At 38.9% G+C, this 27,923-nt stretch overlaps 2 protein-coding genes across 3 annotated transcripts in view; both read right to left on the reverse strand.

The window, feature by feature from the left end:
• Nucleotides 1–27,215, reverse strand: part of RAD23B (RAD23 homolog B, nucleotide excision repair protein) — a 46,231-nt gene extending 19,016 nt beyond the window's left edge. The window contains exons 1-4 of one of the 2 annotated variants that reach the window (XM_045373586.3): nt 26,799–27,215; nt 10,539–10,620; nt 8,649–8,728; nt 4,286–4,554 (exon numbers count right to left, since the gene is read on the reverse strand). In XM_045373586.3, coding sequence (XP_045229521.2) covers nt 4,286–4,554; nt 8,649–8,728; nt 10,539–10,620; nt 26,799–26,864 — 497 coding nt within the window. In that variant the 5' untranslated portion in view covers nt 26,865–27,215. The remainder of the gene's footprint in view (nt 1–4,285; nt 4,555–8,648; nt 8,729–10,538; nt 10,621–26,798) is intronic. The other variant, XM_045373587.2, reaches the window with a different exon arrangement.
• Nucleotides 13,203–26,349, reverse strand: LOC135967575 (uncharacterized). The gene is made up of 4 exons (XM_065531081.2): nt 26,301–26,349; nt 19,292–19,407; nt 16,776–16,955; nt 13,203–14,236 (listed from the first exon to the last, which is right to left on the reverse strand). Exons 1-4 carry the CDS (start codon nt 26,347–26,349, stop codon nt 13,847–13,849), a joined length of 735 nt encoding a protein of 244 aa, XP_065387153.1. The 3' UTR covers nt 13,203–13,846.
• Nucleotides 27,216–27,923: the final 708 nt, after the last annotated feature.

Genomic DNA, 27,923 nt, shown 5'->3' on the forward strand with positions numbered 1-27,923 from the left:
CTGTCTATTGAATACAAAAAAGATAATGCACAATTATTTACCTGAAGTAATTTACATGAGAAGTTAAATAATTTATAAATCAAGTCACACCAGAAGAAATATCAAAAGCAGTATATAGTAAAATAGCACATGAAGAAACCAAATTAGGCTATAGTCTTTACATAATGAGATCTTACAGATAAGTTCTGAACGAGGACACTGAAAGAAGACATTCAAATAAAGAAATATAGCATATGCAAAAAAGGTAGATATGGGTTAAATCCAAGTTTGAATGTAATGAAAATCAGTGTAAAAAGATTAAGTTTCTGTTGGGAAACTACAGAGAAGTCTGCAATAAAAGAAAATTATGAAAGACCATGAAGAGCAGGCCAAAGAAAAATAAACTTAAGTTTACAACAGTGGTAAAGGTAGTAGTTGCAAGTTTAAATTAAAGCAGACACGCATAAACACTTAGACCTGAGTCTCAATTAAAAAAAACACCCATTATATTTCAGTTCTGACAAAGCCCTTGGTAGTATATAGTAAGAGCAGAAAACCCAAGTTTGGATTCGTAAATTACTGAACCTTTCTAAGCCTGTTTCTTCATCAGTACAATGGTCAATGATAGTATCATATACTCCAGAGTGTTGTGGGTAGGGCTACACTAGTAGACTGCTTAGCAAAGTGCCTGGCATCATAACACCCAATATGAATATTATGATTAATATAATCCTTTGGTATAATTTTTAAGTTCTTCATTAAATATACTGTAAAACTAATGCAGAGAAAATAAAATTTCAAAAAGCACAATATATAAAAACTAAATTTTTCCTACCCCAACGCAGAGACCACCCCTATGACACCAATTTCTATTTAAAAGAATAACAATTTGCGTCTTACTTTGTTTGTTTTGTTTTTTAAGCTTTTGTGTTTTTTAACTTAACAATCATTCTATGTCGCCACAATCAAATCTACTTCAATTTCTTCCCACAGATGCACAGTATTCCATTTAAAAGACCAAATTAAGCTCTTATTAAGGAATGCGTACTTTGGTTTCCTGCATTTAAATTCTTTCTGTAGTCAAATTTATCAATCTTTCCTGTTACAACTTTTTTTGTTGTTGTTGTTGTCTTGCTTAGGAATGACTTCGCAAAGTGAAGATTATTCTTTCGTTCCCTTGTTCTCCATTAGTTTATGGCTTTTCTTTTGCATTAAATCCATATCTATCTGTAACTTATTTTTGCAGGTGTATAGTATTCTTTTTTCATTCCAGATGATGAGATCTCAACAGCATTTTCCCCACATTGTTCTGAAATTGTATCTTTATTTTCTATTAAGTTCCTCTATCTATTTGCGTCTATTTCTAAGCTACTGTTGATTTCCCTGACCAATCTTTGTAATATGAGCCATTCCAAACTGTTTTAATCACTACTGTATAACACATTTTAAAATCCGGGAAGACTCGTCTCCCTTAGAATAATTTACACTATTATCACACATTGTCTTTAAAAAGTTCTCTTTAAACACCACAGATAAGACTGGGTGTACTTATACTTTAACCACTATTCTTTAATCTTGATTCTGTCTCACTACTTCTCCCCTCTCCAACCACAGAGGAAACCACTCATCAGTTATATGTCAACGCTTGCCTACTTCTCTTCTACACATTAACATGCATACCCACAGAAAATGTACGATGTTGTTTATGGGTTTTGTCTGGTTTATGGTTATCACCTATACTCTTTTGCAACCTGCTTTTTTCACTCAATAACAAAGCCTCAAAACCACACTTATTTAACATGCTTATATAGTACATACTTTAACTGTCTTGCAGTATCAGTTAGCAGAGTTTCTCAAATTTTACAAATTTCAAGAATCCCAAGTATTCACCAGGAGGGCTTGCTGATTTCTGGGATCCAATCCCAGATAATTCTGATTTACAGGTCCAGGGTGGCCCAAGAATTCACGTCAAACACACTCCCAGTGATGCTGATGCGGCCTACTGACAACTACACTTTGAGTAGTCCTGTTCTCTACTATGAATAAACCACAGGTCAATTTAGGATTCCAATTTGTCCTTTAATTACAAACAATACGGTCATGGGCACAAGTGCAGTTCCTCTCAGGTAGATATCAAGTGGAATTTGCACTGTAACAGACAATTTTTAAAAGAACAAAATTGACCTAAAGAAACAAACCCCTAATAACAAACAGACTTCCCGACACTCCACAAACTCTTATCAGCTTATCTCCTGATAATTATTCACTAGGTTTTGTGTTTCACAGGACAGTAGATATTTTCCAGCAAAGATAAAGGAACTAAGACACATTTAAGCAGCTTGTTTTCTGAGTTTCTCTCATTCCTCTCTTTCTATATTTCTCTGAGGTAAAATTTTCAGAAATAAGAATAAGCAGTTGGTATACAAAGTCCAACTAAGAAACTCTAGTGTCTGCTTTCCGGGATCACTGACCATCAAGTTACTTATGCAACTTTTGTAGGTCTGAAAAGATAATCCTGGCTCTTTTTAGAGTAACGTTAAGTAAAACTGCAACTCCGGGAAGAAAATAAAAGTAGAGTTAATGGGCTGGGCGTGGTGGCTCACACCTGTAATCCCAGCTACTCAGGAGGCTGAGACAGGAGAATCGCTTGAACCCGGGAGGTGGAGACTGCAGTGAGCCACGATCATGCCACTGCACTCTAGCCTGGGTGACAGAGCGAGACTCTGTCTCAAAAAAAAAAAAAAAAAAAAAAAAGAGTTAATGAGGAAACAAATTTAAATCTATGGCATTAGTACATTAAAATGTATTGATCAACTTTAAAATTCTCACACTAAGTTTTTTTTAAAGGAGCTTAAAGCAATTAAAAGAATAAGATGTACTGTGCCGATTGACTTAAGATGTATTAAGTTTGCAATATTTAAGTGCTTTGGTGAACCAATTTTTTAAATTTCTAAGTTCCCTCTCACACACAGACCTGATCAACAGCTCTGTGATGTAACAGCTTAACCTGACTGTACGTGGTATCCACTAGGATAAGATGGTTGAATGCATTTCTAGTTGTACATGGGAAAGATGGATCAAGTTAGGCAATGGTGTCACAGAATACTTAAAGCAGTGTTCTAGGCAAGTAACAGCGCAAATATTTTATTGCCTAAACCCGTGTTATCTTCTTAGGGAATCAATTCTTTAGAAAGAGACCCCTGAGTAAGCAATGAATCCGGTGGCTCAGACTCCTCCAAACACGGTTGACTAAGTCAGACACAGAAACCACACTCAAAGGCAGAACACTAAAATGAAGGATCACAACTATATCTTTCTGATCATTGTCATATATATCTTAACCCCTTTCCATGTCTGTTAACCCTTCCAGTCACTGCAGTTTTCCACTGTGTCTGATTCTGACTGCAAGGATCATACAACTACTACCTCTGAGGTCCTGAGTTGCTCTAAGTCACAAAGCACAAACAGCTGTAGTGCCAGTGAAGGCTGGTCATAATATAACTCATGCTCTTAGATCAAGGAATTGTGCTGAATGATTTCCAACCAAGAGACCTCTCTGACTTAAGCATTTGGTCAATTTACCTGATCATCTGGGGAGGAAAAAAAAAAAAAATCTTGTCTTAAACTGCTCAATAATCCTAACTGCCTAAGTAGCCACTTAGTTGAGGTGTCTCTGCTGTCAACTTCCCACAAGAAATTATTTCTTGCTCCTCAAGTATCCCAACACTCTTTTCCCCTTTTCCCCTAAATATCTACACAGGCAGAAGCTTGAATTTCCACACAAGTTCACAAAGATACAGATACAACAGTGAAAAATTGAAATAATCCATAGGTTCAGGTTACAAGAGCTAACAAATGTCAGAACCAATCACAATGTATAAACTACTAGAAAGATTTACTAACATGGAAGGATGCTTATGATATATATGACAATGACCACAAAGAATACAGATCAAGTACAAATGATGATTAGGGTGGCAATGTCATGTTATAATCCTTGACTCATTTTGGTTATTTGTATTTCCTAACGTTTCTACTAAAAAATGATTTTCACCTGCTCTCTCCTTCCCACTGCACCCCACCCTGCCCAAATCAACAGAGTACAGAAATCTGATTATGAAAATTTGTACTTATATTCTCCTTAGCAAACTATCAAAATAGACATAGCATATGTTTTAGTCAAACGTTTAAAAATGGCTTAACGTAGTAGGTAGTCAGTTTAATCAAAACAATAATCAAAATAAATGCATGAAGCTCCTGTTAAACACGGATTTTGAGATAGAATTTCCTAGAATCCAGTTCCTACCTGTCAGTTGCTGTTGGGCTAGTAGCCACTGGTGTCTCTGCTGGCTTTTCTGCAGGTTTCTCTTGTTTAGTTGCACTAGCAGGTGCAGGTTCAGAAGATGCTGTCGCTGATGCTGGAGTGCTGGATGCAGGTGTGGAAGTGGGAGCCAAAGCAGGGACAGGGGTTGGAGCCTGAGCCACAGTTGTTGCGGTAGAGGAAGTAATGGCTGTAGTGCTCGCGGGAGCTGACTGCTGAGTTGTAGCTGGTGCTGGTGTGGACACTGCTTTGGGCTAAACACATTAAAGGCAAAATAAATTACGATAAAATACTACATATTGACTGATCTCTAATTACACTATACTGTTACAGGATGCCACAAACATAGCACTAATAACAACCTGTAACTTGAAAATAATTTTGTAAAATGACTCAATGAATGATCAATATTAGCAGTCTGACTCATGGTTCCTCATTCAAAGCTCATGAGAGCATATGTTAATCTTAATTATCAACCACAATTAATTTTACCCAACAATTTCAGTCTTCATATCAAGTTAATATAAAAAGTCAAAAATTTGAAATAGAGAGTTTGTGTGTGTGTGTATATATATATATAACAAAAAAGAAAACTGTATCATTTTCCCAAAAAAACTATGTACCTGAGTTGTAACTTTAAATTACCTAATACCACTTAAAAGCATTACCAAAATAATTTTCTTTAAAGACAGGGTCTTGCTACATTGCCCAGGCTGGTCTTGAACTCCTGGCCTCAAGCAATCCTCCCACCACGGCCTCCCAAAGCACTAGGATTACAGGCATAAACCACTACACCCAGCCCAAAATAATGTTCTTGAAATGGCAGTATAAATGTTTATTTATAAACATGTCAAATATTCTGTCATACTGTATTTTAGAAGAGGGAGGAAAATCTCAAAACTGACTACAAATCAACAGGTCCAAGTACAAAAAGGTTCACAATACTTTGAGATGCATATGTAGATAAGCAGAAAAATGAAGGCCAAATTAAGTTACCTCCACATGCTCAGCACTTTCTGAACTGGAAGTAGAGCCATAAAGCTTTCCACAGAGCAAAAAAACAATTAGTTGACCCTTGAACAACAAGGGTTTGAACTGCACTGGGTCCACTTATATGATGATTTTTTTCAATATAAGTTACACTGAGTGTGCCTGTCTCTCATTCTACCTCCTCCATCTCTACCACCTTGAGACAGCAAGACCAACCCTTCCTCTTTCTCATCCTAGTTAGTGTGAAGACAAGGATGAAGACCTTCATGATGATCCACTTACACTTAATGAACACCAAAAATATTCTCTCTTGTGATTTTCTTTGTTTTGAGAGAGGGTCTCACTCTATCTGGAGCCCAGACTGGAGTGCAGTGGTGTGATAACAGCTCCTTGCAGCCTCAACCTCTCAAGGCTCCAGCCTCAGTCACTGCCCCCGCCCCCACCACCATGTAGCTGGGACTACAAGCTCACACTACCACTCCCCGCTAAATGTTTGTATTTTTTTTTTTTTTTTTTTGTAGAGACAAGGTTTCACCATGTTACCCAGACTGATCTCCAACTCCTGAGCTCAAGCAATTCGCTCACCTCGGTCTCCCAAGGTGCTGGGATTACAGGCATCAGCCGCCATACCTGGCCATGATTTTCTTAGTAATAGTTTCTCTAGCTTACTTTAATACAGTATATTATACATGTAACATACAAAACATGTATTAATCCACTGTTTATCAGTAAGGCTTCTGGTCAAGAGTAGGCTATTAGTAGGTAAGTTTTGGGCAAGTCAAAAGGTATATGCAGATTTCTGACTGTAGGGGAGAGGCTGGCACTTCTAAGCTCAGTGGCGTTCAAGGGTCAACTGTACATGTGTAAAAATCATACTACATGAGTTTTAGCTTTCTCCTAAGGCCTGTCAATGCTACCTGTTTAGTTCATAACTTTCCCAAGGACCAAAGGTAGATATTTTGGTGGAAGACAGGACTTAAATTCAACAAAATCTGCCGCAAGCATAAACAAACTCTAAAACCAATAAGCTGAGCTGCCTTGTGTCTTTTTGATTTAATAAAGAAGACATTAGGAAAAAAAAGGTTAGTGAAAGGTGATAGGCTTTTAAAAAATACTAGCATTACTCCCTTTTCCTATTTAGCTTAATTTTCTTAACAGCCAATATAATATTCTGCAGATTATTAACATTCTAAAACTTCAATGAGCTGAAATCCTCAGGTCATTCTGGATCGTCAGTTATTCTGGATAGACTGGAGCTTCACAAACGTGAAAATTCAAGAGTTTTAAGCACCAAAACTTTGTAATAACCAATCTAGATAAAAATGTACTTTTAAATGTGGTATACTCATTTAATATTCTCAATTATCTGTTATCAAAATAATATTGCAAAATGACTTATCTTCAAGGTTCCTACTGTCAAGAACAGCTATTTATTCTTTATTCTAAACAGTACCAAGTCCCTCTCTGCTTTTTAGTTTTTATTCTTGCTTTTGATCTTAATAGCTTTTTCCTTTCCCTTCTTTGTATTAATAAGGTCATTTCTCAGTGCTTCCATAAATGCCTTACTGTAGCAGCATTCCCTTCCTTCTTATAGTTGTCCTCTACTATTAACTTCAAAATAAAACAGTCATAAATATCATTAGAATCCTATGTAATATTAGGAATAAAAGACGAAGGAAAAACAAAAGAATTGTATGTAATATAGTAACAGTTTTCAAGTATCTATTCCTCAAATACACGCACCCTTTGAGACTTTTTCTGCTTAATTCTTGTGTTCTAAATAGGATTACTGTAATATTAAAAGAAACTAAGACCAGTAAGAAAACATATTTAAAAATGTGTGGCTATCACATTTTCCATTATGTACTATGTATGCTAAAACTAGATGGGAAAATACAATAGTATTCAGCAAATTATGGCACATGCTATAACATAGATAGATGAACCTCGATAACATTATGCTAAGTGAAATAAGCCAGTCACAAAAAGACAAATACCATAGGATTCCACTCATATGATGTATGTGATAGCAGCAAAACAATGTAACTATAATGTTATTGAACTGTACACTTAAAATGATTAAACTGGAAGTTTGTTATTATATTTTACCATAGTTGAATAAAAAACCTAGATGATACAAGGTTTCCTTACGATTCTGCTTCTCTGTTTTTAAAGCTTAACATATAGTGAGTTAAGTTCTTAAGTATAGCAAAATCAATATGGTTCTTAACAAATTAAAAAATGTTCAAGTTCAACACATGTAAATTATTTAGCTGCTTGTTTCCTGGTATAAAAGGATGTGGTAATTAAAATTTATTTCAACTCTATTTTCTATTACTATTAATTATTTTGTGACTTTGAGAAAAAATCCACATTTATTCCACTTTTGGTCTTTGATGAAGTGGTTTCAATTAGTGATTTAAACTTATTTTCATTGCTACAAGTAACACTGTTCTTTCTAAGATTATGACAATCCAATCCTAAAAATGAATGTCATGAGTACCACTTCTCCATTTGTCTCTTAATTCTACACTGCATTATTATCTTTAAATAAACAAGTATATAGTCTCTTAAAAAAATCCATGTTCATTCTCTGCTTTAAATTTACTTTCATAAATTGTTCCAAACACATTCCAGCCTACTAAATCACAAGAAAGTATCTGTTTAAAACTTCCTCACAAAAATCATTCTATCATTTCTTTAGTTGCCTTTTCCCTTTTTTAGTTTCTAAAAACATATTCTTTCACTAAGAAATATCACTGTAATAATAAGCTTTCATGCCTTTTCTGCCTTGAGGAATTTGTTAGGACTAGTACATAATTTAGCAAGTCTATTTAAGACAAACTTATGAAATCTACAGAATAAACATTTATTCCATTTATAAAGATATTTTAAAAGAATTATATAATAAATGATTTCACTACTCTAGCAAAAATAATTTTAACATTTTAAATTTGGATATCAAGTGTATTTTTAGATACATTTTCCTGGTTAGTGAGGCTAGTTAAATCTATAATTCCTACTCTTATCCTTTTTGCTTTATTGGTCATCCTTTGCTTACTGATTTCTAAGAATTCTTTACATAATCTGAATATTAATTTTTTCTTCCTATCAGTGTTTCAGTTGTTTCAATTTACATAAAATTTTATTAAAACTATATTAAATTATAGTTTAATGTATAATAATGTAAACCATTAATAACTTTATGTTTCACTTAAGGTAAATTCTTAAAAAGCTTCATAGTAAAGTGCACACCACTATGGATGTGTATAAACTGTGTCCGTTGTGTGGACTTGGGGTCATCATTTTTAAAAAGACTTACATGCATAAATATACACAGAATGAAGTTGAAACTTACTTTGGTCACCATAACCACCACAAAGTTTTTCTCATCAATTTTGTATTCTTTGAGAGCAGTATCATCATTGAGGATTTTGCCTAATACATTAAGAGAAAAAAAAAAATCATTTAAGGCATAATCTTTCTCTTACACATAAGTTAAAACAACTTTCTACTTGAAATATGATTATTTCAGAAATATTAAAATATGAATCACCAACATAAATTCTATCAGTACTTTTCCCCAAGAAAAAACCAATCAATCGAGATAAAAATAAAACAATTCCTAAGTGGCAGGGTATGGTGGCTCACGCCTATAATCTCAACCCTTTGGAAGGCTGAGGAGGGAATACAGCTTGAGGCCAGGAGTTTGAGACCAGCCTGGGCAACATAGCAAAACCCTGTTTATAAAAAAAAAATAATTCAAAATTAGCCAGGCACTGTGGCACATGCCTATGGTCCTAGCTACTTGGGAGGCTGAGGCAGGAGGATCACTTGAGCCCAGGAGTTCAAGGATACAGCAAGCTATAATCACACCACTGCACTCCAGCCTGGGTGACAGCAAGACTCTCTCTCAAAATAAACAAAATTAAAAGGCATACGCATTTAACTGAAAGATGTCACACTTATATAGTGTATATAGAATGACAATCAATTTTTACAAATGTATTACTTCATTATATAAAGGACTTACTGGGCAAGAAAATAGGAAAGAGACCCTGAAAAGGAGAAGACCATGAAGATAAAGAAAATCCAATACTCTGATTGCACAGGGGTCCTCTGGAAAATAACCTATATTCTTTTCTGATACGAAGAAGGGGAGAGAAACAAATTTCCTGCTCCCCAAAATACCGATTATCTGATAAATCAGAAATGTTCTAACACTATCAAAGCAAGATACTAAAAGTACTTCAGAAAACGACATGATACACAAGAAAGGGCAAGATGCTACAGAACTCAGAAATGCACAAAGAAGTACAAAAGACTGTGATCATGCTGAAGGTCACATATTAGGTAAGTAGGACTCCCTGATGTTTCCTGGTCCATGAATTTAGTTTTCCACCTTTAAAAAGCTATTGAATCAAAAGCTGCTAACATTAAGACAGAAAGGAATATGGATAGGAATGAGAAAACAGGCCAAAACAAGAAACTGGAAATTAGAATTTTATGTCTGCTTCTTTAGGCTTCTGAACTCCAATCTATAAAAATAATAGGACTGAATCACCGTGTTAGCATTTTCACCAGGCTGTCTCACTTTAGGAAACACTATTCAGAAAAATAGAAGAATCCATGGGCGATCAAACACCCACCTTACTAACATCTACAATGAAAGCATTTTCTCTACTAAATTTGCATATCAAGTGTATTTTTAATATACATTTTCCTGGTTATTAGTGAGGCTAGTTAAATCTATAATTCCTACTGTTATCCTTTGTTGCTTTATTGGTCATCCTTTCCTTATTGATTTCTAAGAATTCTTTACATAATCCCCTTTTCTTCCTGTCGACGTCTTTCTGTGTGATGTGTTTTTTTGGTATTCTTCAGTCGGTTTTGGTTAAAACTTGATTTTACAGGAATGATTCCAAACAGAGTAATAACACAATCAGTATAAATGGTTTCAATTAAATTTTTTAAAAAAGCTCAGTTTCATTAAAAACACAAAAGCCAGTTACATGATGCTTACAAAAGATGAAACAAAATACCGTTTGATGGAAAAATACATAGGGCAAATGTGAATAAAGAGAAGATTGAATATCAACATTAGATTCAAACGACTGCTCTTTCACTGCTTTTATTTGTACAACCATTTTTCTGACAATTTGAATATACTACAATATGTAAGATAACATTTCTAAAACTAAAAGAATAATCAAGACATGGCATGTTAATTTTAATATTTAATTCATACCTGCATAAATTAATTTTTGACCTGCTACCGGAAAGGCATCTTTCCCCTTTTCAGATTCAATCTTCTCTTTCAGTGCTTTCACCTATAGGAAAAATAAAGATCTGTTTTGGAAAAAGTCTAAACAAAAAATGACAATCCAGAATCTGAATAAATAATGGAAGACAAAAATTATATACATAATTATTAATGCTTCCAAAACCTCAAAGATCGTTTTTCCAATTTGTATCAAAAAAGATTCAATATTAACTCATATTATTAGTTATGATAGGCATAAACTTGAACACCATCTGATACACACAGATTTTTAAAAATGTACTAGTTGACTTGATAATTTAAAATAAAGTTTTCAACATCAAAGTTTTGATTTATATAATGTTTATGGATTTATTTCCCACGGAGCAAGAAAGTAAAGCTCGATCACCTAAAAAGTCTCAGAAATAAAATAGTCTCATCAACAAGAAGAATACTTCAATGTTAAAGGTTAAATTGTGAATGCTAAAAGGCAAATAATTCATGTTAAGTTTTATGCTTCATTACAATCACCATGGGTGCTTTACAAACACCAATTAAAACATAATCTCTGAGGGTGGGACCTTGACATCAGTATTTTTAAAAAGCTTTACAGGTGGTTCCAAAGTTCAGCTCAGGCTGAAAACCACCAGACAACTTCAATGCTCTTAAACAAGCAGCTTAGCTTCTCTCAGAATCAGTTTCATCTATAAGAGGAGCTGGAATCCATGACCTTTAGAGTCTCTTCATTTCCTAAAATTGTGTGACAATTAGGCTCATTATACAGTATTTAGAAAAACGAGTCAATGGACTTCTTAACCTGTTAAGTAGGGAGGCAAAGGAGTAAAAAAAGGCAGAGATGGCTTTCTCATTTGCCTTTATAGAACTACTTTCATTACTTTAAAGACACAAGAACCAAGGAGAAAAATTCAAATTCCTTCAATTTCCCAGAATACTTCTTGAAAATTATCTAAGTTGACAGTTCTCTGAGTTTTAGACAGAAAGGGATACAAATACAAGTTTCTCTTCTACAATTAAAAAGTGACGGTGTGTACTTCAAAGATTAAAAAAGCTTATTTAGCTTCAAATGTTAACATACAATTTCACACAATCCTCAAAACTCTGGGACAAAAGGAAATGTCACCCACTCAATTTTATAGACGAGGAGACGGAAATAAAGAGGTTACCATCCCTTATGACTCCAAAAAGTATTTTGCAAATACCATATAAACCATTCTTGCTGTACTGATCTTCCTGAAATGGATCGGTAGCATTATTGCTATTCTGATGTTCCCCAAAGTAGAAATCCATCACAAAAACCCCAATTCACTATTTTCCACTGTTCCTCATTTCAAAGGTGAAACACAAGTAAAATTTTTTTAAAGCCAAACATCAGATTTGCAAAAAAAGTAAAACAGTGTCAGTCTTCTCAGTGCTTCGTTGTTACTGTTATTTTGGCACATAGTTATTTTTTTGCAAAAAAAATTTATTATATCTGTTTTTAAATGAACATTAATAAAATTTGTTTTAATTTCTAATATGGTAAACATTAATAAATGTAAGTACAGGCCGGGCGCGGTGGCTCAAGCCTGTAATCCCAGCACTTTGGGAGGCCGAGACGGGCGGATCACTAGGTCAGGAGATCGAGACCATCCTGGCTAACACGGTGAAACCCCGTCTCTACTAAAAAATACAAAAAACTAGCTGGGCGAGGTGGCGGGCGCCTGTAGTCCCAGCTACTCAGGAGGCTGAGACAGGAGAATGGCCCGAACCCGGGAGGCGGAGTTTGCAGTGAGCTGAGATCTGGCCACTGCACTCCAGCCTGGGCGACAGAGCGAGACTCCGTCTCAAAAAAAAAAAAAAGTAAGTACAATGGGTCAGGCACAGTGGCTCATGCCTGTAATCCCAGCACTTTGGGAGGCTGAGGTGGGAGGATCACCTGAGGCCAGGAGTTTGAGATCAGCCTGGCCAACATGATGAAACCCTGTCTCTACTAAAATGCAAATAATAAAAAATTTAAAAAAAAAATTAGCCGAGCATAGTGGTACATGCCTGTAATCCCAGCCCTCAATAACTTATTCAAATGTAAACAAGTTTTGAAACCAAGTCATTTGAGGACTGCTATCCTACATGCTAAAAGACTTCCCAAGTCAACTAACTGATGGCAGAGCATGGGTGGAGCACTCAGTGGTGAATGGTAAATTTCTTTTCAAATTTTGTTTATAAAGACAAGATACAATATTTGCAAGGGTGATTATTTAGGAAAACTACAATAAATTACAGATCAAGTGTAGCTCTATGCATGAACCCAGTTCTCAGAACAATACACAGTGGCTTGGCATGGAGTGGGTGCTCCATTATCCTGTGCTCGATGAATAAATGAACAGAGCATAGACATATGTAAAGAAAAAAAGACACATATGAAGGAACAAATAAAAGAAAATAAACATGCAGGAATATCTCATTCTTGACAGGTTTCAATGAAATAAGACTTAAATATTTCATATTTCAAAAAGCTTAAATAACAGGACTCTCTAGCTTTATATATCAAAAATGAGAGAGGAGAGGACAAAAGGAAAAAAAAAACCAGCACCATAAATTAAGAAAAGCTGGACCAAAACAGAAAGGCCCTTTAGTAATTTACTACTAAATAACTTTTGCTTCAAAGAAATCAAAATTGATTAAAAAATATTAAGGTTGCGCACACTGGCTCACGCCTGTAATCCCATACTTTGGGAGGCCAAGGCAGACGGATCACCTAAGGTTGGATTCAAGACCAGCCTGGCCAACACTGTGAAACCCCATGTCTACTAAAAACACAAAAATTAGCCGGGCATGGTGGCTGCCACCTGTAATCCCAGCTACTTGGGAGTCTGAGGCAGGAGAATTGCTTGAATCCCAGGAGGCAGAGGATGCAGTGAGCCAAGATCATATCACTGCACTCCAGCCTGGACGACAGGAGCAAGACTCAGTCTCAAATACAAAACAAAACAAACACAGAATATTAAGAACATAGCAATGGGGGCTCCATACAAAACACCTATATGATTTGGCTAAAGAAGTAATTGTAGACTAAACACTAAAAATGTTTATTCAACAAAGAAGAAAAATTAACAGGCTAAACATGCAACTCAAACAGAAAAAAGGACAAATAAAAATAAATAATAATAAAAGAAATTAAGAGGCCTGGCGCAGTGGCTCATGCCTGTAATCCCAGAACTTTGGGAGGCCGAGATGGGCAGATCACAAGGTTAAGAGATCGAAATCATCCTGGCCAACACGGCGAAACCCCGTCTGTACTAAAATACAAAAATCAGCCAGGCGTGGTGGCGCGCACTTGTAGTCCCAGCTACTCGGGAGGCTGAGAAAGGGGTATCAATTGAACCAGGGAGCCGGAGGTTGCTGTGAGACGAAATTGTGCCACTGCACTCCAGCCTGGCGACAGAGCAAGACTCCATCTCAAAAAAAAAAAAAAAGCAATTAAAAAAGAGAAAAGGCAGCTGGGTGCAATGGCTCACGCCTGTAATCCCAACACTCTGGAAGGCTGAAGCGGGTGGATCATTTGAGGCCAGGAGCGCAAGACCAGCCTGGCCAACATAGCGAAACCCTGTCTCCACTAAAAATACAAAAATTAACTGGGCATGGTGGCGCATGCCTGTAATCCCAGCTACTCGGGAGGCTGAGGCCGCAGTGAGTAAAGATCACGCCACTGCACTCCAGCCCGGGTAACAGAACACGACTGTCTCAAGAAAGAAAAAAAAAAAAAGAGAAACAAGGCACAAAACTATTCGTGCACTAATAAAAAAATTGGACAAATGACATGGTAGGCAATTCACAATTACAGTCACAGCACAGAAAAGCTCAACTTCATTAGTAACCAAACACATAAATGATGCCTCATGTTATTAATCCAATAGACTACCACACTGGAAAGACTGGTTTGAATAATTCTCGGCATTGAAAGTGAAGAAATACATTCTCAGAATAAGAATTAAAGTATCAAATGATCAAATTTTTTGAGGGCAACATGCCAAGATGCTTCAACATTTTTAAGGTAGTGGGGGAAGGCACGGGGATTTGACCCAACAGTATCACTTCAAAGAAAATAACAGCCCAAGACTTTGGAACCAGGTTCACTGACCTGTCTGAAATTCTGGCATTGTTCCTTATCTTGAACAAAACAGTGATCTTTACTTACAATCCAATCTATACTCATAGAACACAGGCTGAATTCTATCATCTACAAACCACTCTATGTTTAAAATTATAAGTGACCAATCTCCGGTTCCTACCAGCTCTTAGTAACTGTTCACTACACTTGCTCTTGAACTTCCGTAAGACTTGATCCCTAGAGTTTCTACTTTCATTTTGATCTTCACTATCAGCTCTATTTTGCTTAGACAACACTGTCACTGCTCTTATCACGTTCTTTCTAATATCAAAAACTTCCTTGTCTTTTGGCTGCTTCTGACACACAGAATTCTGTATTTGGACTAACACCATCTGTTTCTGTCAGTACTCAACCTCTAAAATTTACTCCAGCCACTCTGTAGTGTCTCATTGTCCTAACCTTGCTTAGCTAACAAATCTCAACTTTTACCTAAGAGACTGCCTATCTACATTTATACCTAGTTTTCTAAATGCTAGTGGAGAAAAGGATACACTAAATCTTCTGTTCCCCCTGGTTAGCCCTATTCTCCATCCTCCAAAAGAATATCTTAAATCTGCATTCCACTCTAAATCTGATTCCCAGCATCCTCTCATACTCTCTGCAGGTGACCACTTTCTACCTTATTAAAAAAAGATAGAGGAACTTATTTTCAACTTTCTGTTTAACTTTGTCGCATCCAGCCCCACCTACATCTCCATCCAGCCCCACCTACATCTCCTTCTCACCTATTAAATGAAAGAAGAATCTCTTTCAAACCTAATTCTTTCCACCTGTCCTCTGGTTCGCCTCCAAGTATTTTTCAGTATCTTACTAAATTCATTATATTGCCTATCTCCCCCAGCTTTTTCAGCCTCTCTTCGCTCAGTTCACTTCCATTCACACTCAGACCTAATTCTTTATCATTTTAAAAACAAACACTTAACAATCTCATCTCCTCCTAGACTCACTCTCTCTCCCCTCTTAATCTAATTCTTCAAAAACTTACACACCACTGTCTTCACTTACTCATAACCCAAAACTAACTACTCAAAAGAGAGCAATATTGTGCTGATAAACAAAAACATGAAATTTATTCTCATTCTGCTTCTTATTTTCTCTGGTAGTGCCGCCCCCCGCCTCCCCACCCCCACCACTGGCCATTCCATTAACACTGCTCTTTACCCGTATCACTGAATTCTGCAACATCATAATAAGACACTTCTTAATCCTCTCCTATCTTCCTCTTGTCACGTGTGACAGTACTGACTTGTCCCTCCTTTATATACTACCATCCTTTGGCTTCCAGGATGTCATACTTTTGGTTTTCCTATCTCTCCGTTCACTGCTTCACGAAATCCTCCTCCCTGGCCAGCCCTTTAAGTGTTACTTAAGACTTCCAGGATAATCCATCGTGTCTACTCCTAGTTTTAATAACTATGCAGATGTCATCTGTATTTCTAGCCCTGCTGTCTCTCCCTGACCTTCATTTATACACTTAACTCTCTACTGAACACCTTCACACGATGTCCTAGAGGCATTTAAACCATAATGTATCTGTGGAAGAACTGTATCTAAATTACTTTGTTTTAATCATCCCTAACCCAATCTAATTGGGCGTACTTTAAAACAGATTAGCAAGAAAGACTGCCTTCTTTCTGGATGCTTCAAAGGAAGAGGTAGAACTCAGCACAGGTTTCTCTTGGAAAGGATATGGCCCACAATAGATGCAATTATGACTCCTTTAACTGAGCTGAGCCCCACGCCAACGCTCCCATTCCAGTAAGCCATCTCGACAGAGTGAATATAAACGTGAGCACCACAGTCCCAGTACATAACCAGGGCTAGAACTTTCATTGTGCCGCATATCCCGCTATATAAATAATGGTGGTTTATCATCAATTCCACTAGAGACAAAGCCATGGTTAACATTCAAGAAATCAAACATTTTTTTCTAGCTACTTAATTATCTCTTATAAAATTGTGCATTTTAAAATAAAAACGTACTCAATATAATATTCAACATGATGGGCATGGTTTTTCCTTTTTCCTGCAAAGGAAGACAATCATAATAGTGTATTTAAAAGTGCCACCACATGGTGGGCGCCTGTAGCCCCAGCTACTCGGGAGGCTGAAGCAGGAGAATGGCGTGAACCCGGGAGGCGGAGCTTGCAGTGAGCCGAGATCGCGCCACTGCACTCCAGTCTGGGCGACAGAGCGAGACCCCATCTAAAAAAAAGTGCCACCACAAAGCCACAAAGCTAAACTTACCATTTAATTATTTCCTAATGTGAGCACTACTGTGCATCTCTGTGGCAATGGCACTATTTTAGTTTAGGCCAACAACCATTAAAAGTAGTCCTTTCCCCCGTTATCCCAATAGTTCGAGGTCAGCCTGGTCAACATAGTGAGCCACCATCTCAAAAAAAATTGTTTTTAATTAGACGGGTGCTGTGGTGCCTGCTTGTAGTCCCAGTTACCTCAGGAGGCTGAGATAAAGGACTGACTGAGCCCAGGAGTTCAAGGTTGGAGTGAGATATAATCTTGTCAGTGTACTCCAGCCTGAGCAACACAGCAAGACTCTGTCTCTTAAAAAAAGTAGTCATTTTCATTTGACAAATTTAGGTCATGCATGAGACATCAAAATAATATCTCGTAAATCATGTTCCTATGATAGTATAATGAGCTGCCATGTCAATCTTCTTACACAGCACTTTGCATAAGATTTCTAGGCTACTGATTGTTAATTAGGTCAGCAACTGCATATTCCATATAACAGCTTGCTCAATGTTACAGTATTACTTTTCTTCTGTAACTATGTTGTTCCTTATTACTGTTATAACTACATACAGTAAAAATAATGGTGTAAAGTTTTAATGGGTAGCCCTGAAATATAACATCTGAATAAAAGCTAATGTAGGCTATGTACCTGCCATATGCCAGGCAGTGTACTAAGAGCCTCACAATAATTAACTCTTTTAATCTGTACTACATCTCTATGAGGTTGTAGTAGAAAACATCCAAGATGGCCCCCAATGACTCCCATCTCTTGGCATTCAAGTCTTCATACATACCCTTCACACACTGAATTATGGCTAGATCACAAGAACAGTAAGATACTGCTGAAGTAAAAGTGTGACTTCTGAGGCTGGTTTATACATAAAAGCCATTGTTTCTATTTTGCTCTCTTGGATCACTCACACTGGGAGAAGCCAGCCACAATGTCATGAGGACACTCAGGCATCCTGGGGAGAGGCCCATATGGGGAGGATCTGAGGCCTCCAGTCAATAACCATCACCAAGTTGTTAACCATGTGAGGAAGTCACTTGCAGTGGGAACCCTCCAGCCAGTCAAGCTTTTAACGTACAGAATGAAGCCCTTAAATGCAACTTCCTGAGACTCTGAATCAAAGAACCACAGAGCTAAAATACCCCTGAATTCCTGACTCACAGAAACTATGAAATAGTAAGTATTTACTGTTTTAATTACATTTTAGGGTAATCTGTTATGCAGTAATAGGGTAACTAGTACACAGGTAGATACTATTATCCTTTTCCTGATGGGTACACTAAGGCAGATGAAATAGAAAGGTTAAACACATAGGTTCTAGAGGCAGAGTCCCTAAATTTGAATCCTGGCTACTCATATGGAAGACAGTATTTATAAATAACAAATAATGTTTGTAAGCACTGATCAGCCATTTTTTTTTTTTTTGAGACAGAGTCTCGCTCTGTCACCAGGCTGGAGTGCAGTGGTGCGATCTCGGCTCACTGCAACCTCCACCTCCCAGGTTCAAGTGACTCTCCTGGCTCAGCCTCCCAAGTAGCTGGGACTACAGGTGTGCGCCACCAAGCCCAGCTAATTTTTTGTATTTTTAGTAGAGACAGGGTTTCACCATGTCGGTCGGGATGGTCTCGAACTCCTGACCTCATGATCCGCCCGCCTCAGCCTCCCAAAGTACTGGGATTACAGGCGTGAGCCACCGCTCCCAGCCTGACCAGGAATTTTTTAAGGCAATCTGACACACTTTGACCAAATAATTCCACATCTAGAAATCAATGCTAGAGGTGCTTATGTAACTACTTCAAAGACAAAGGTACAAAGTATGTGCACTACAATGCTGTTTGCAATACTACAAACTGAAAACAACCCTAAACATCCACAAAGGAGAAGTGGTAAAATAAATTAATGTACATACATTCATTTGAACACTATGCAATATAAACGAATGAAATATTTATAACTATCTTTGAGGGAAAAAAGCTAGTTGCTAAGCAATTAATTTTTTTAAACAGTGTAGCTGTGTTCATGTATTATGTGTAAATATATTTTTAAAAAAGACTAGAAGCCAATCACATTTTACTATATTTACTACAACGAGCCTGAATTATTTGAGTAATTCAGGGAAAACTGGACTTTCAAACAGAAAAAGAGAGACTTCATTCAAAAGAAAAAGGTCTAAGGCAGTTCTAATACTACACGGACTAATTAAAAAACAGTAATAGCAATTAAATTTTGGCAATCAACAATTAGCAAAATAAAGGAGATTCCCAAAGCCAAATATGTTTACTAAAGGATTTCTTATGTTTACACTACAGGCAATGCTTTTTCTTTTTTGGTTCTTTGGTTGATCTCCTTCCACTTGAGAAACTGGTACACGGACCAGAGTACTTCCTGGGGAATTTCTGTACCAAGGTAGGTTCCTGATAATTCTACAAATACAAATTTGATTTTAAAAATGTCAGCTGACTTCAGTACAAACAGGAAAAATCTCCTCACTGGACCCTAGCAATAAAATAATTTAGTAAAGGAGATTTTTACAACAGAAACAATAACTGGTAACATAAAATGAATTATACGACAAGAGGCAGGCACTATAACAAAGGCAATCCTCAAACTGGGGTTATGATCCAAATGGCTATTATTTTAAATAAATTATTTAAAATTCAAAACCCATTTGTCCCACAGAAATGAGCCTAAATACCATGTAAAACGGTACTTAGGCTCTTAAGTCAGCCAATACATGCCAGTTTAATCTATTCTAAAATATATTCCTAAGAGTATGATTTCAACAAGATGAAAAGAAACACAGGAATTTGAAAATTGAGTAAGCAGAATTCCCAAAATACCTGTAAGTTTCTATATAAGCAAAGAATAGATCTCTCCAGTGCACCAGCAAAAACAAGGTGCCTACCTAATTCAACCAGAAGTGTGTGGGGAATAATGGGTGAAAACAATTTTATCTACCCGTTTAAGCCTCTAGGATCTGCTCATGTATTATCAGTCATTTGTAGCTGGTCTACCTGCTCTGCTGAAGTAAGTTTATATAATGTTTAAAAGGTTTATAAAGCTAATTCAGTTGTAAGATTAGCGTTCGTGACACTACAAAAGACATTTATTTATCTAAACTTATAGGGAACAGATGGTGTAGTGTCCTTTGGCAGGATTCACTGTGCCACAGTAGGGTTAAATTCAGCAAATTTCTTTCAGAAATTAACCGGAATCCTATATGGCATCTATCACAGCAGGACCTTGTTCATTGCTTTTACACACTGTTCAAAATTGCTGATTATGTCAATCTAAGAGAATGAGAATATCTCATTCATACAAACCTTTTAAAGAAAGGATAGTGAAATGATCAAAATAAAAACTGATGAAAGCAGGTTGTTTAAAAACTGCAAAACTTATTTCTAATTTCACAATTCACTAAATATTTCCATGCCCATCATCTCACCTGATTTTCACAACCATTAGGAAAGCAGTTCAATTATTATTACTCCCATTTTAATAATGAGGAGAAAGATTTTTTTAAAAGTATTGTGCTTAAGGATGAAGCACAAGTACAAAGTTGTGAGGACTCCCTTTTAGGAACAGTATGGTAGATCTGAAAAGAGCAAGATGTGGAAAAAAGTAAACAGAATTAAGAGATACTCCTGAATTTTCTTGAGAAGCAGGGAAATAGGGCAGCAGAGGGATGTGGAGATGAGGGACTGTATCATTAGGATGGGGAAAAATTGTATACCCTAGAAATGGGAAAAATCAGTGATGAAGAGAAAAGATCTGATGGAGTGATGTCCTTCACACATGACAGGGGATGAAGTATAGTGGAAAAGTGGAAGGACCTGCCTTAGATAGCACCATCCACAATTCAGAACTATCTACAGTAAGAGGAGGCTAGCAGGTAGGTAGCTATGGTAGGACCTTGTAGACATTCTGTCTCGATTATTTCTAAATTCTCAATCAAATAAAGACTAGGGTTGTCAAATGAAAATAAGGAAGGTAGATGATATGAAAGCATCCTGTGGCAGTGGAAGAGTGACTAGTAAACTGTAAGACTGTCAGGTGCTGCACACTAAGGACCCAATTAAGGTTCCTTCGTGTGTCTTAGTGTTCCTTACTGCTCATGAATTTAAGTTCCTTAATGTTCATAAATTTAAGCGAGACAAGTCAATGTGGCAACAGGTGCATCTCTGGCCACTCAGGTGCAAGTACAAACACTGAGTTGAATTTAATCATATTTGAGGCTTTCTAAGCAAGAACAATGGAGGGAGAGTCGGACCACATTACCAAGCACTGTTAATATTATTTCAAAACTCATATACCAATAATTTAGTACTTTTATACTAGTATTCTCATTTTACAGCAGAGGACCAAAAGGCACATACTGAGTAACTTGCCTGAGGTCACAGAGCAAGTGGTACAGCCAACTGTACCTCTCAAAACATATCCTAATTCCATCTCCTCTGCTCTACATCTCCAAATCCTCTACATCTCCACTGCTACTGCCCTGGTTCAAGCTTCAATTACTTAAAACTACTGCACAAGCCCCCTAACTGATGTCTCTGCTTTTCACTCTTGCCCACCCCACAGCATCCAAGTAACCTTTAAAAATCCTAAAAGAAATATTTCCCGGCTGGGTATGCGGGCTTGTGCCTGTCATCCCAACACTTTAGGTGGCTGAGGCAGGAGGATCACTTGAGGCTAGAAGTTGGAGACCAGCCTGGGCAAAACATCAAGACCCCATCTCTACAAAAACTAAAAATTAGCTGGGAGTGGTGGCATGCCCCCATAGTCCCAGCTACTGGGGAAGGCTTAGGGTGGAGGATCACTTGAACCCAGGAGTTTGGGGCTGCAGTGAGCTATGATCATGCCACAGTACTCTAGCCTGGATGACAGGGCAAGACCTTGTCGAAAAAGGAAGGGAAGTAAGGGAGGGAAAGGAGGGAGTGGGGAAGGAAGGGAGGGAAGGGAGGAAAGGAAGGAAGGAGGGAAGGAGAGGAAAAGAGACGGAAGGGAGGAAGGGAGAAAAGGGAGGGAGGGAAAAAGAGAGAGAAAAGAGAGACAGAGATAAATAAACAAAGATTTCTGTTCTGCTTGTAAATGTTTCCAATTTTAGCCTGAAAACCCCTAGCCTACAATGCTCTGGCCACTTGCCTAACTCACTCTCTTATCTCTTATCCATCACCTTAGCAATGCAGGCTTTTTTAGTTCCCAAAACACATTCTTAAAGGTCTTTGCCCTAGCAGTTCCCTACAGAAAACACTCTCTTCATCTCAAGTGCTCGTTTTTACTCAGCTCTCAGCTTAAATGTCACCTTATTCAGAAAGGCCTTCAGTGACTAGTAAATTTAAAAGTAGTCACCCAGATTTCCTGAGTTCAGGAGTTCGAGACCACCCAGGGCAACATGGTGAAACCCCATGTCTACTAAAAATACAAAGAAATTAACCACGTGTGATGAGGCACACCTCTAGTCCCAACTACTTGGGAGGCTGAGGCAGCAGAATCGCTTGAGCCCCAGAGCCGAAGGTGAGCTCCCCCAATGTAGTGTGTTTGCATGTTGATTTATTTATTTAATAAATACTTTCTGTGTACTTACTAGATGTCAGGCCCTGCTGTGATGGTATGTGCATTCTAGTGGGATAAAACTGTCAAAAAACAAATTTTAAGAACCAGGTAATGGTGTAAGTGCTATGCAGAAAGTTGAAATAGGATAAAGTATTTGGCGCCATCTCAGCTCACCGCAACCTCCTCCTGCTGGGTTCAAGCGACTCTCCTGCCTCAGCCTCCCAAGTGGCTGGGATTACAGGCATGCATCACCACGCCCAGCTAATTTTCTATTTTTAGTAGAGACCAGGTTTCACCATGTTGGTCAGGCTGGTCTTGAACTCCTGACCTCAGGTGATCCACCCGCCTCGGCCTCCCAAAGTGCTGGGTAAAATAGTATTTTATAATAACCACATTATAGAGATAAACCACAAAATTAGGTAATTCTTCACAGCATACTAATATGCTATTTACAGATATTAAAACAATGATATCTTTACAATTCTCTTAGCAAACACATCCAATGTATATGTAGAATTTTAATGTCACTTATATAGTAATCCAATCACATTTCAGCTTCTGCATTTAAAGTCTCATCTCAAATTTACTGAGTTTTGTTTTTAGTTCTTCAAAGCAAACAGTGTCAAGAGTTAGACTGCAGGATTAATTTGTATACCACATACTCTTTCTTGTCACCATTTCAGTGATGCAATAAAATACTGCACTGTATTTTTTATCTCAAAAGGTTTATTCTTAAATCTACCTTTCTTAATGGCTTCAAGCAACAGTAACATAAAAAACTAAGTGACTACAAAACTGAGCTTAAAAACTATTCCATTTCCCTCTAAATGTCCACGACACCATTAAACTTCAAAAAAAAAATTTTTTTTTTTTTTTTTTTTGAGACAGAGTCTCGCTTTGTCGCCCAGGCTGCAGTGCAATGTCGCAATCTCAGCTCACTGCAACCTCTGCTTCCAGGATTCAAGCGATTCTCCTGCCTCAGTCTCCCAAGTAGCTGGGACTACTTGGGAGGAGCATGCCACCACACCTGGCTAATTTTTTGTATTTTTTTAGTAGAGCCGAGGTTTCACTGCGTTAGCCAGGATGGTCTCAATCTCCTGACCTTGTGATCTGCCCGCCTTGGCCTCCCAAAGTGCTGGGATTACAGGCACGAGCCACCGCGCCCAGCCTAAACTTCAGAATTTTAAAAAATTTCAGAGAAGCAGTGGTCTATTAGACATCTCAAAATGCTTTAATATGTAGGCTACTTAAATGTCTCCCACAATTTTTACAGTAAAAAAAAAAAAAAGCACACAATGAAGAACATCTCCTAGCAATGATCTCCCTACCCCACACATACCACCTTCTCATTTTGTTCCTGTATTGTTTGAATATTTTATAAGACGGTTTGCATTACAATTGTAAAAACAAAGACCTTTGTAAAGGTTAACATTAAAGGTAGTGGTCATATCATGTATCACGGTAATAGTCAAGTAAATGGTACAAAATGCCTAATAAGTCTAAGAAAGTTTTGTTAAAACTAGGGCAAATAAAAACACCTTAAAACAAATTATCTTGCTTTTTCCAATGTGTATATCCCCTACTCTATAGCTACTGAGATTTGACTAAGTCAATAAGGCTCCCAGAAGCCCCAGGTCACATTCTACAGGTCCCTGTACTCCTCCAGTCCTGCCAGCAAAGCTCACTAAACATTTACTTGTTCAACAAATGAATCACTCCCATGATTCCCCTTGTCGCACAGTCCTTTCTTCCATTTTTGCTCATGCTCATCTCAAGCTCACAAGAGCTTCTATACTGGCTACGTAAGTCACTTAATTTCCTTGGTTCCTTCTTAAACAAGGACAAATCTCTGAGTCGACCAAAATACAGGTCTCAATAAGATCCAATCTTGTCTTTATTTTAGATCTATTTCTAATATCCTTGGTTACCTAGTTCTCACAACAACTTACAAACAGAACACTTAGTGTTGCTCTATAAATACAATTTTCTTTGTGTATTTCTTACTGGAACTCTAAAGTGTTGTATCAAAAACAAATATTAAATAAAACACATTACAAATATAGAATTGAAAATGTTGTCATGAAAACTATTTCCTAAAGTAATTAAAATAAAAACTGACAAGTCATTAAATGCAAACGTTCCATATATCCCAGGGGAAATGCTTTAATTTCGTGCCCCAGACTAACAGTATTAGTTTTTTTATACTAATAGAAACAAAATTATATTTATTTATGTAAATAGCAGCAAAAGCTGTAGAAGCCACTCCCTAACAATGGGCTTCTCAAAAATATACTTCCCGAAGTGTAACATACTACTTTTCCTTGAAAATAAACTGGAAAACAGCAAAAATAGTTAAGAATTTATATAAACACAGGTACAGCATTGACTCTCAGTTAACACTGCATGTGTAAAGTGCCTAAAACGCTAAACAAACCCTACAGAACATAAATACTTCAGTGGAGCTGTTGAAAGAGTCACTGCATAACTTCAATACACCCACAAATATTTACCAAAAAGCCACAATCTTTCTTTAGGTTTCAATAATTCTGAAATTAACTGAGTATTATAAGCCGATTAAGTTACTGTGGCACCAACATTTGTTACCACAAAGAACCAAAGTCAAATAGGCATTTTACATAGTTTGTCTGAAATCATCAAACTCCATTTTAACCTTCACCCTTCAACTTATTAATACACATTAAGCAGTAAAGAAATACTTAAGAGGAATCTGATTCTATTAGTGCTGTCAGTCCACAGGGTGTTGTCAATTACTTCTGAGGACACTGAAAAGTTTCTCATGTATAATTGAGATCTACTGTTCCTTTAAGAAGTTAATCACACAGCATACACCTACATATATTCTGAAATCAAGTAATTTTGTACCAAAAATCCCAAAAAGGTTGTTTTTTAAAAAATTAAAGATGTACAAAACTTAAGATTAAATGAGGTAAGTAAAACGTAACACTGTATCTCCACTTAAAGGAATCCATTGTTTAAATAATCGATTCCACTTACTGACCACCAAGTAAACACATACCATTTAATCTTCACATCTCTGCAAGGCAGGTATTATCCCTATTATACAGAAGATGAAACTAAGATAGCGTAATTTGCCCAAGGTCATAGCAAATAAGTTACAAAACCACAAATGGAACTCAGGTCTACTTAATTAACACCAAAGCCCCTGATCTCCACCCAAAATAGAATCAACTACTTTTAAAAATAGAGTTGGGCAGAAAGCTGCTGGTTTAAACTTAGTATTATGACAATCTTAGCGGTGTATTCCCGAACATAAGCAGTAAATTCACACGGCGTTTTTAGCTTCTTGGCATAAAGTTGTACTGACCTCAACAGTGTCTCTTTATGCAGTCACAAATACAGAAAAATGTATAATGTGGACTTCTGAAATGTTTAAGGCTTTAACTGCAGAAGGGATTCAAAGTTGTTTTTTTTTTTTTCTTTTTTCCCCCCTTGAACCGCTACTGTTTGGGGGATCGGGGGAGGGTGGGTGCAGGGTTCCAACTCCTACAATTCCAAGATTTCTAATGCAGAAAACCCGTTAAATCTGAGGTTTAGTTTGAGCCTGGATGGATTTGAAGGGTTCTAACGCTAAAACCAACACTAAAGAGGCCTCAAAGTGCAATCTACGCAAGGGTGTGGGTTTGGTGGCGGGAGGAAGGGAGCAGAACGATTCATTTGCAAATAAAAGGGTTAACAATTCTGTGGGGAAAGGGGTAAATTCATTTTCACCACTACTCACCTCTCACTCGGCGGCAAACGGAACCTGATACTTTTTTTTTAAGGCTCATCTTCTCGGGTTACCAACTCTGGGACCTAAGCGCCTAACCAGGTCCACACATGGGTAGTGGCGACGCCTACATCTCCCTCCCCCACCTGTGCACCCACACCAGAAAGCCAGGCCCCACTGCCGAGACGGCCTGGACCTCCCCATCCCCCTCCGGCCCCGCTAGCACGAGCTCCTAGGCCCAGGCCCGCCGGCTTGCGCTCCACGCCATCTGCCACCAGGCCTTCGGCGTCCAGCCACTGCTTCCCCTTTCTCCTGCCACAAAGCCCGTGGCCAAGCCAGGAGAGTTGGCTCCGCTGTACGCCGCCAGGGCCAGGGCCGGCACCGGGACTCAGGGCCCTCAACGCGCCCTCCGGGGCTTCCCCCGCTGGAGCGCGCCGCCCAGCCCCGCGAGCTCCTGGCGCTCCCCGCGGCCCGCACGCGGCCGCCCCTGCCCCCGGCCCGCGCGCATACCGTCTCCTCGGGGTCGATGTCTATCTTGAAGGTCTGCTGCTGGAGGGTCTTCAGGGTGACCTGCATGGTGCCGCCGCGCAGCTCTGCTGCCGGGCCTGCGCCGGGTGCTGGCCGCTGGGCGGGGTCTGTGGCCTGGCGGGGCCCCGGGGTCGCCCGCGCTCCTCGCGCTCTGGGGAGGAAGGCGGTGGGGGTGGGGGCTTGTCACATTCGCCCAGCGGAGCGGCCTCTCCCCCAGCCCGTGCCCCGGACCGCGCCGCTGCCTCCGCGACTGCGGCCTTCCCCGCGAGCTCGGGCCGCCGTGCTTCCTCACGCGCCGAGCGCCAGCCACTGAGTCTGCAGGAGGCGCAAGGGGCTCGGCGAGACAAGCAGGGAATCCGCTAGCTCACCACAGGATGGTGGCCGCCATCATCGTGACTCGCCGAGACGTGCCCCCTCCCCCACGCGAAAAACCTGGGGGGATGGGGCCGGGCGGGCGGAGCGCGCAGGCGTGGGGGTGCAGCGACGCTTTGCGCAGGCGCGGCAGACGACTCCGCCCCGGAATTGGGGGCGGGGCGGAAGGCGGCACTGGAATGTCGGCGGCCTGGACCCGGATTGCGCAGGCGCGTTCCGTGGGCGGCAGGGGCTCTCGGGGTTTCCTCCTAGCGACTATTACTGGGGCGTTCTCTCCGCCCGCCGCCTCTCCGCGTCTGCAGACTCCGCCCGACTGCCGAAGTTACGCAATATGTAGCCCGGGAAGCGCTACGTGGAGACCCGGCAGAGTGGATGCCGAGCCCTGGAGCGGGGGAGTAATCGGGGCGGAGTTTAAGTGAAAGGATGGCGGTAACCACAGTTAGGGGCCAGCACCCGGGGGGCGCTCACTGCGGGGCTCAGCCCTGGGGGTGTCGACTGATTCTTTAATCCCGACAGCACAGACTAGTGAGCCGGACTGCCCGCTTTCAAATTTTGTTTTCTCTCACTAGCCTTGGGTCCTTGGGCCTAAACAGATGGACCGATTTAAAACGAATGTCAAGTTCTGTCACACCTCGGGGTAGAACTGTCCAGTGTTTCCCCATCTAGCTCCGAGTTAAAGTCAGAGTTATTAGAACGGATGTATTAGTCCCTCGCCTTTCTCCGAGTCGCCTTACT

The sequence above is a fragment of the Macaca fascicularis genome, chromosome 15, assembly GCF_037993035.2.
Source record: "Macaca fascicularis isolate 582-1 chromosome 15, T2T-MFA8v1.1".
NCBI classification, from domain to species: Eukaryota; Metazoa; Chordata; class Mammalia; order Primates; family Cercopithecidae; genus Macaca; species Macaca fascicularis.

Coding starts and splice junctions, on each gene's coding strand:
- LOC135967575 (XM_065531081.2), bottom strand. CDS start 26,349: ATGAGCCTTAAAAAAAAAGTATCAGGTTCCGTTTGCCGCCGAGTGAGA. Junction 16,956..19,291: donor AAAAAGAAAAAGCATTGCCT/GTAGTGTAAACA, acceptor TGGTAAGTTTAG/CTTTGTGGCTTTGTGGTGGC. Junction 14,237..16,775: donor ACCATGTGGTGGCACTTTTA/AATACACTATTA, acceptor TCTTTACTCACT/GCGGCCTCAGCCTCCCGAGT.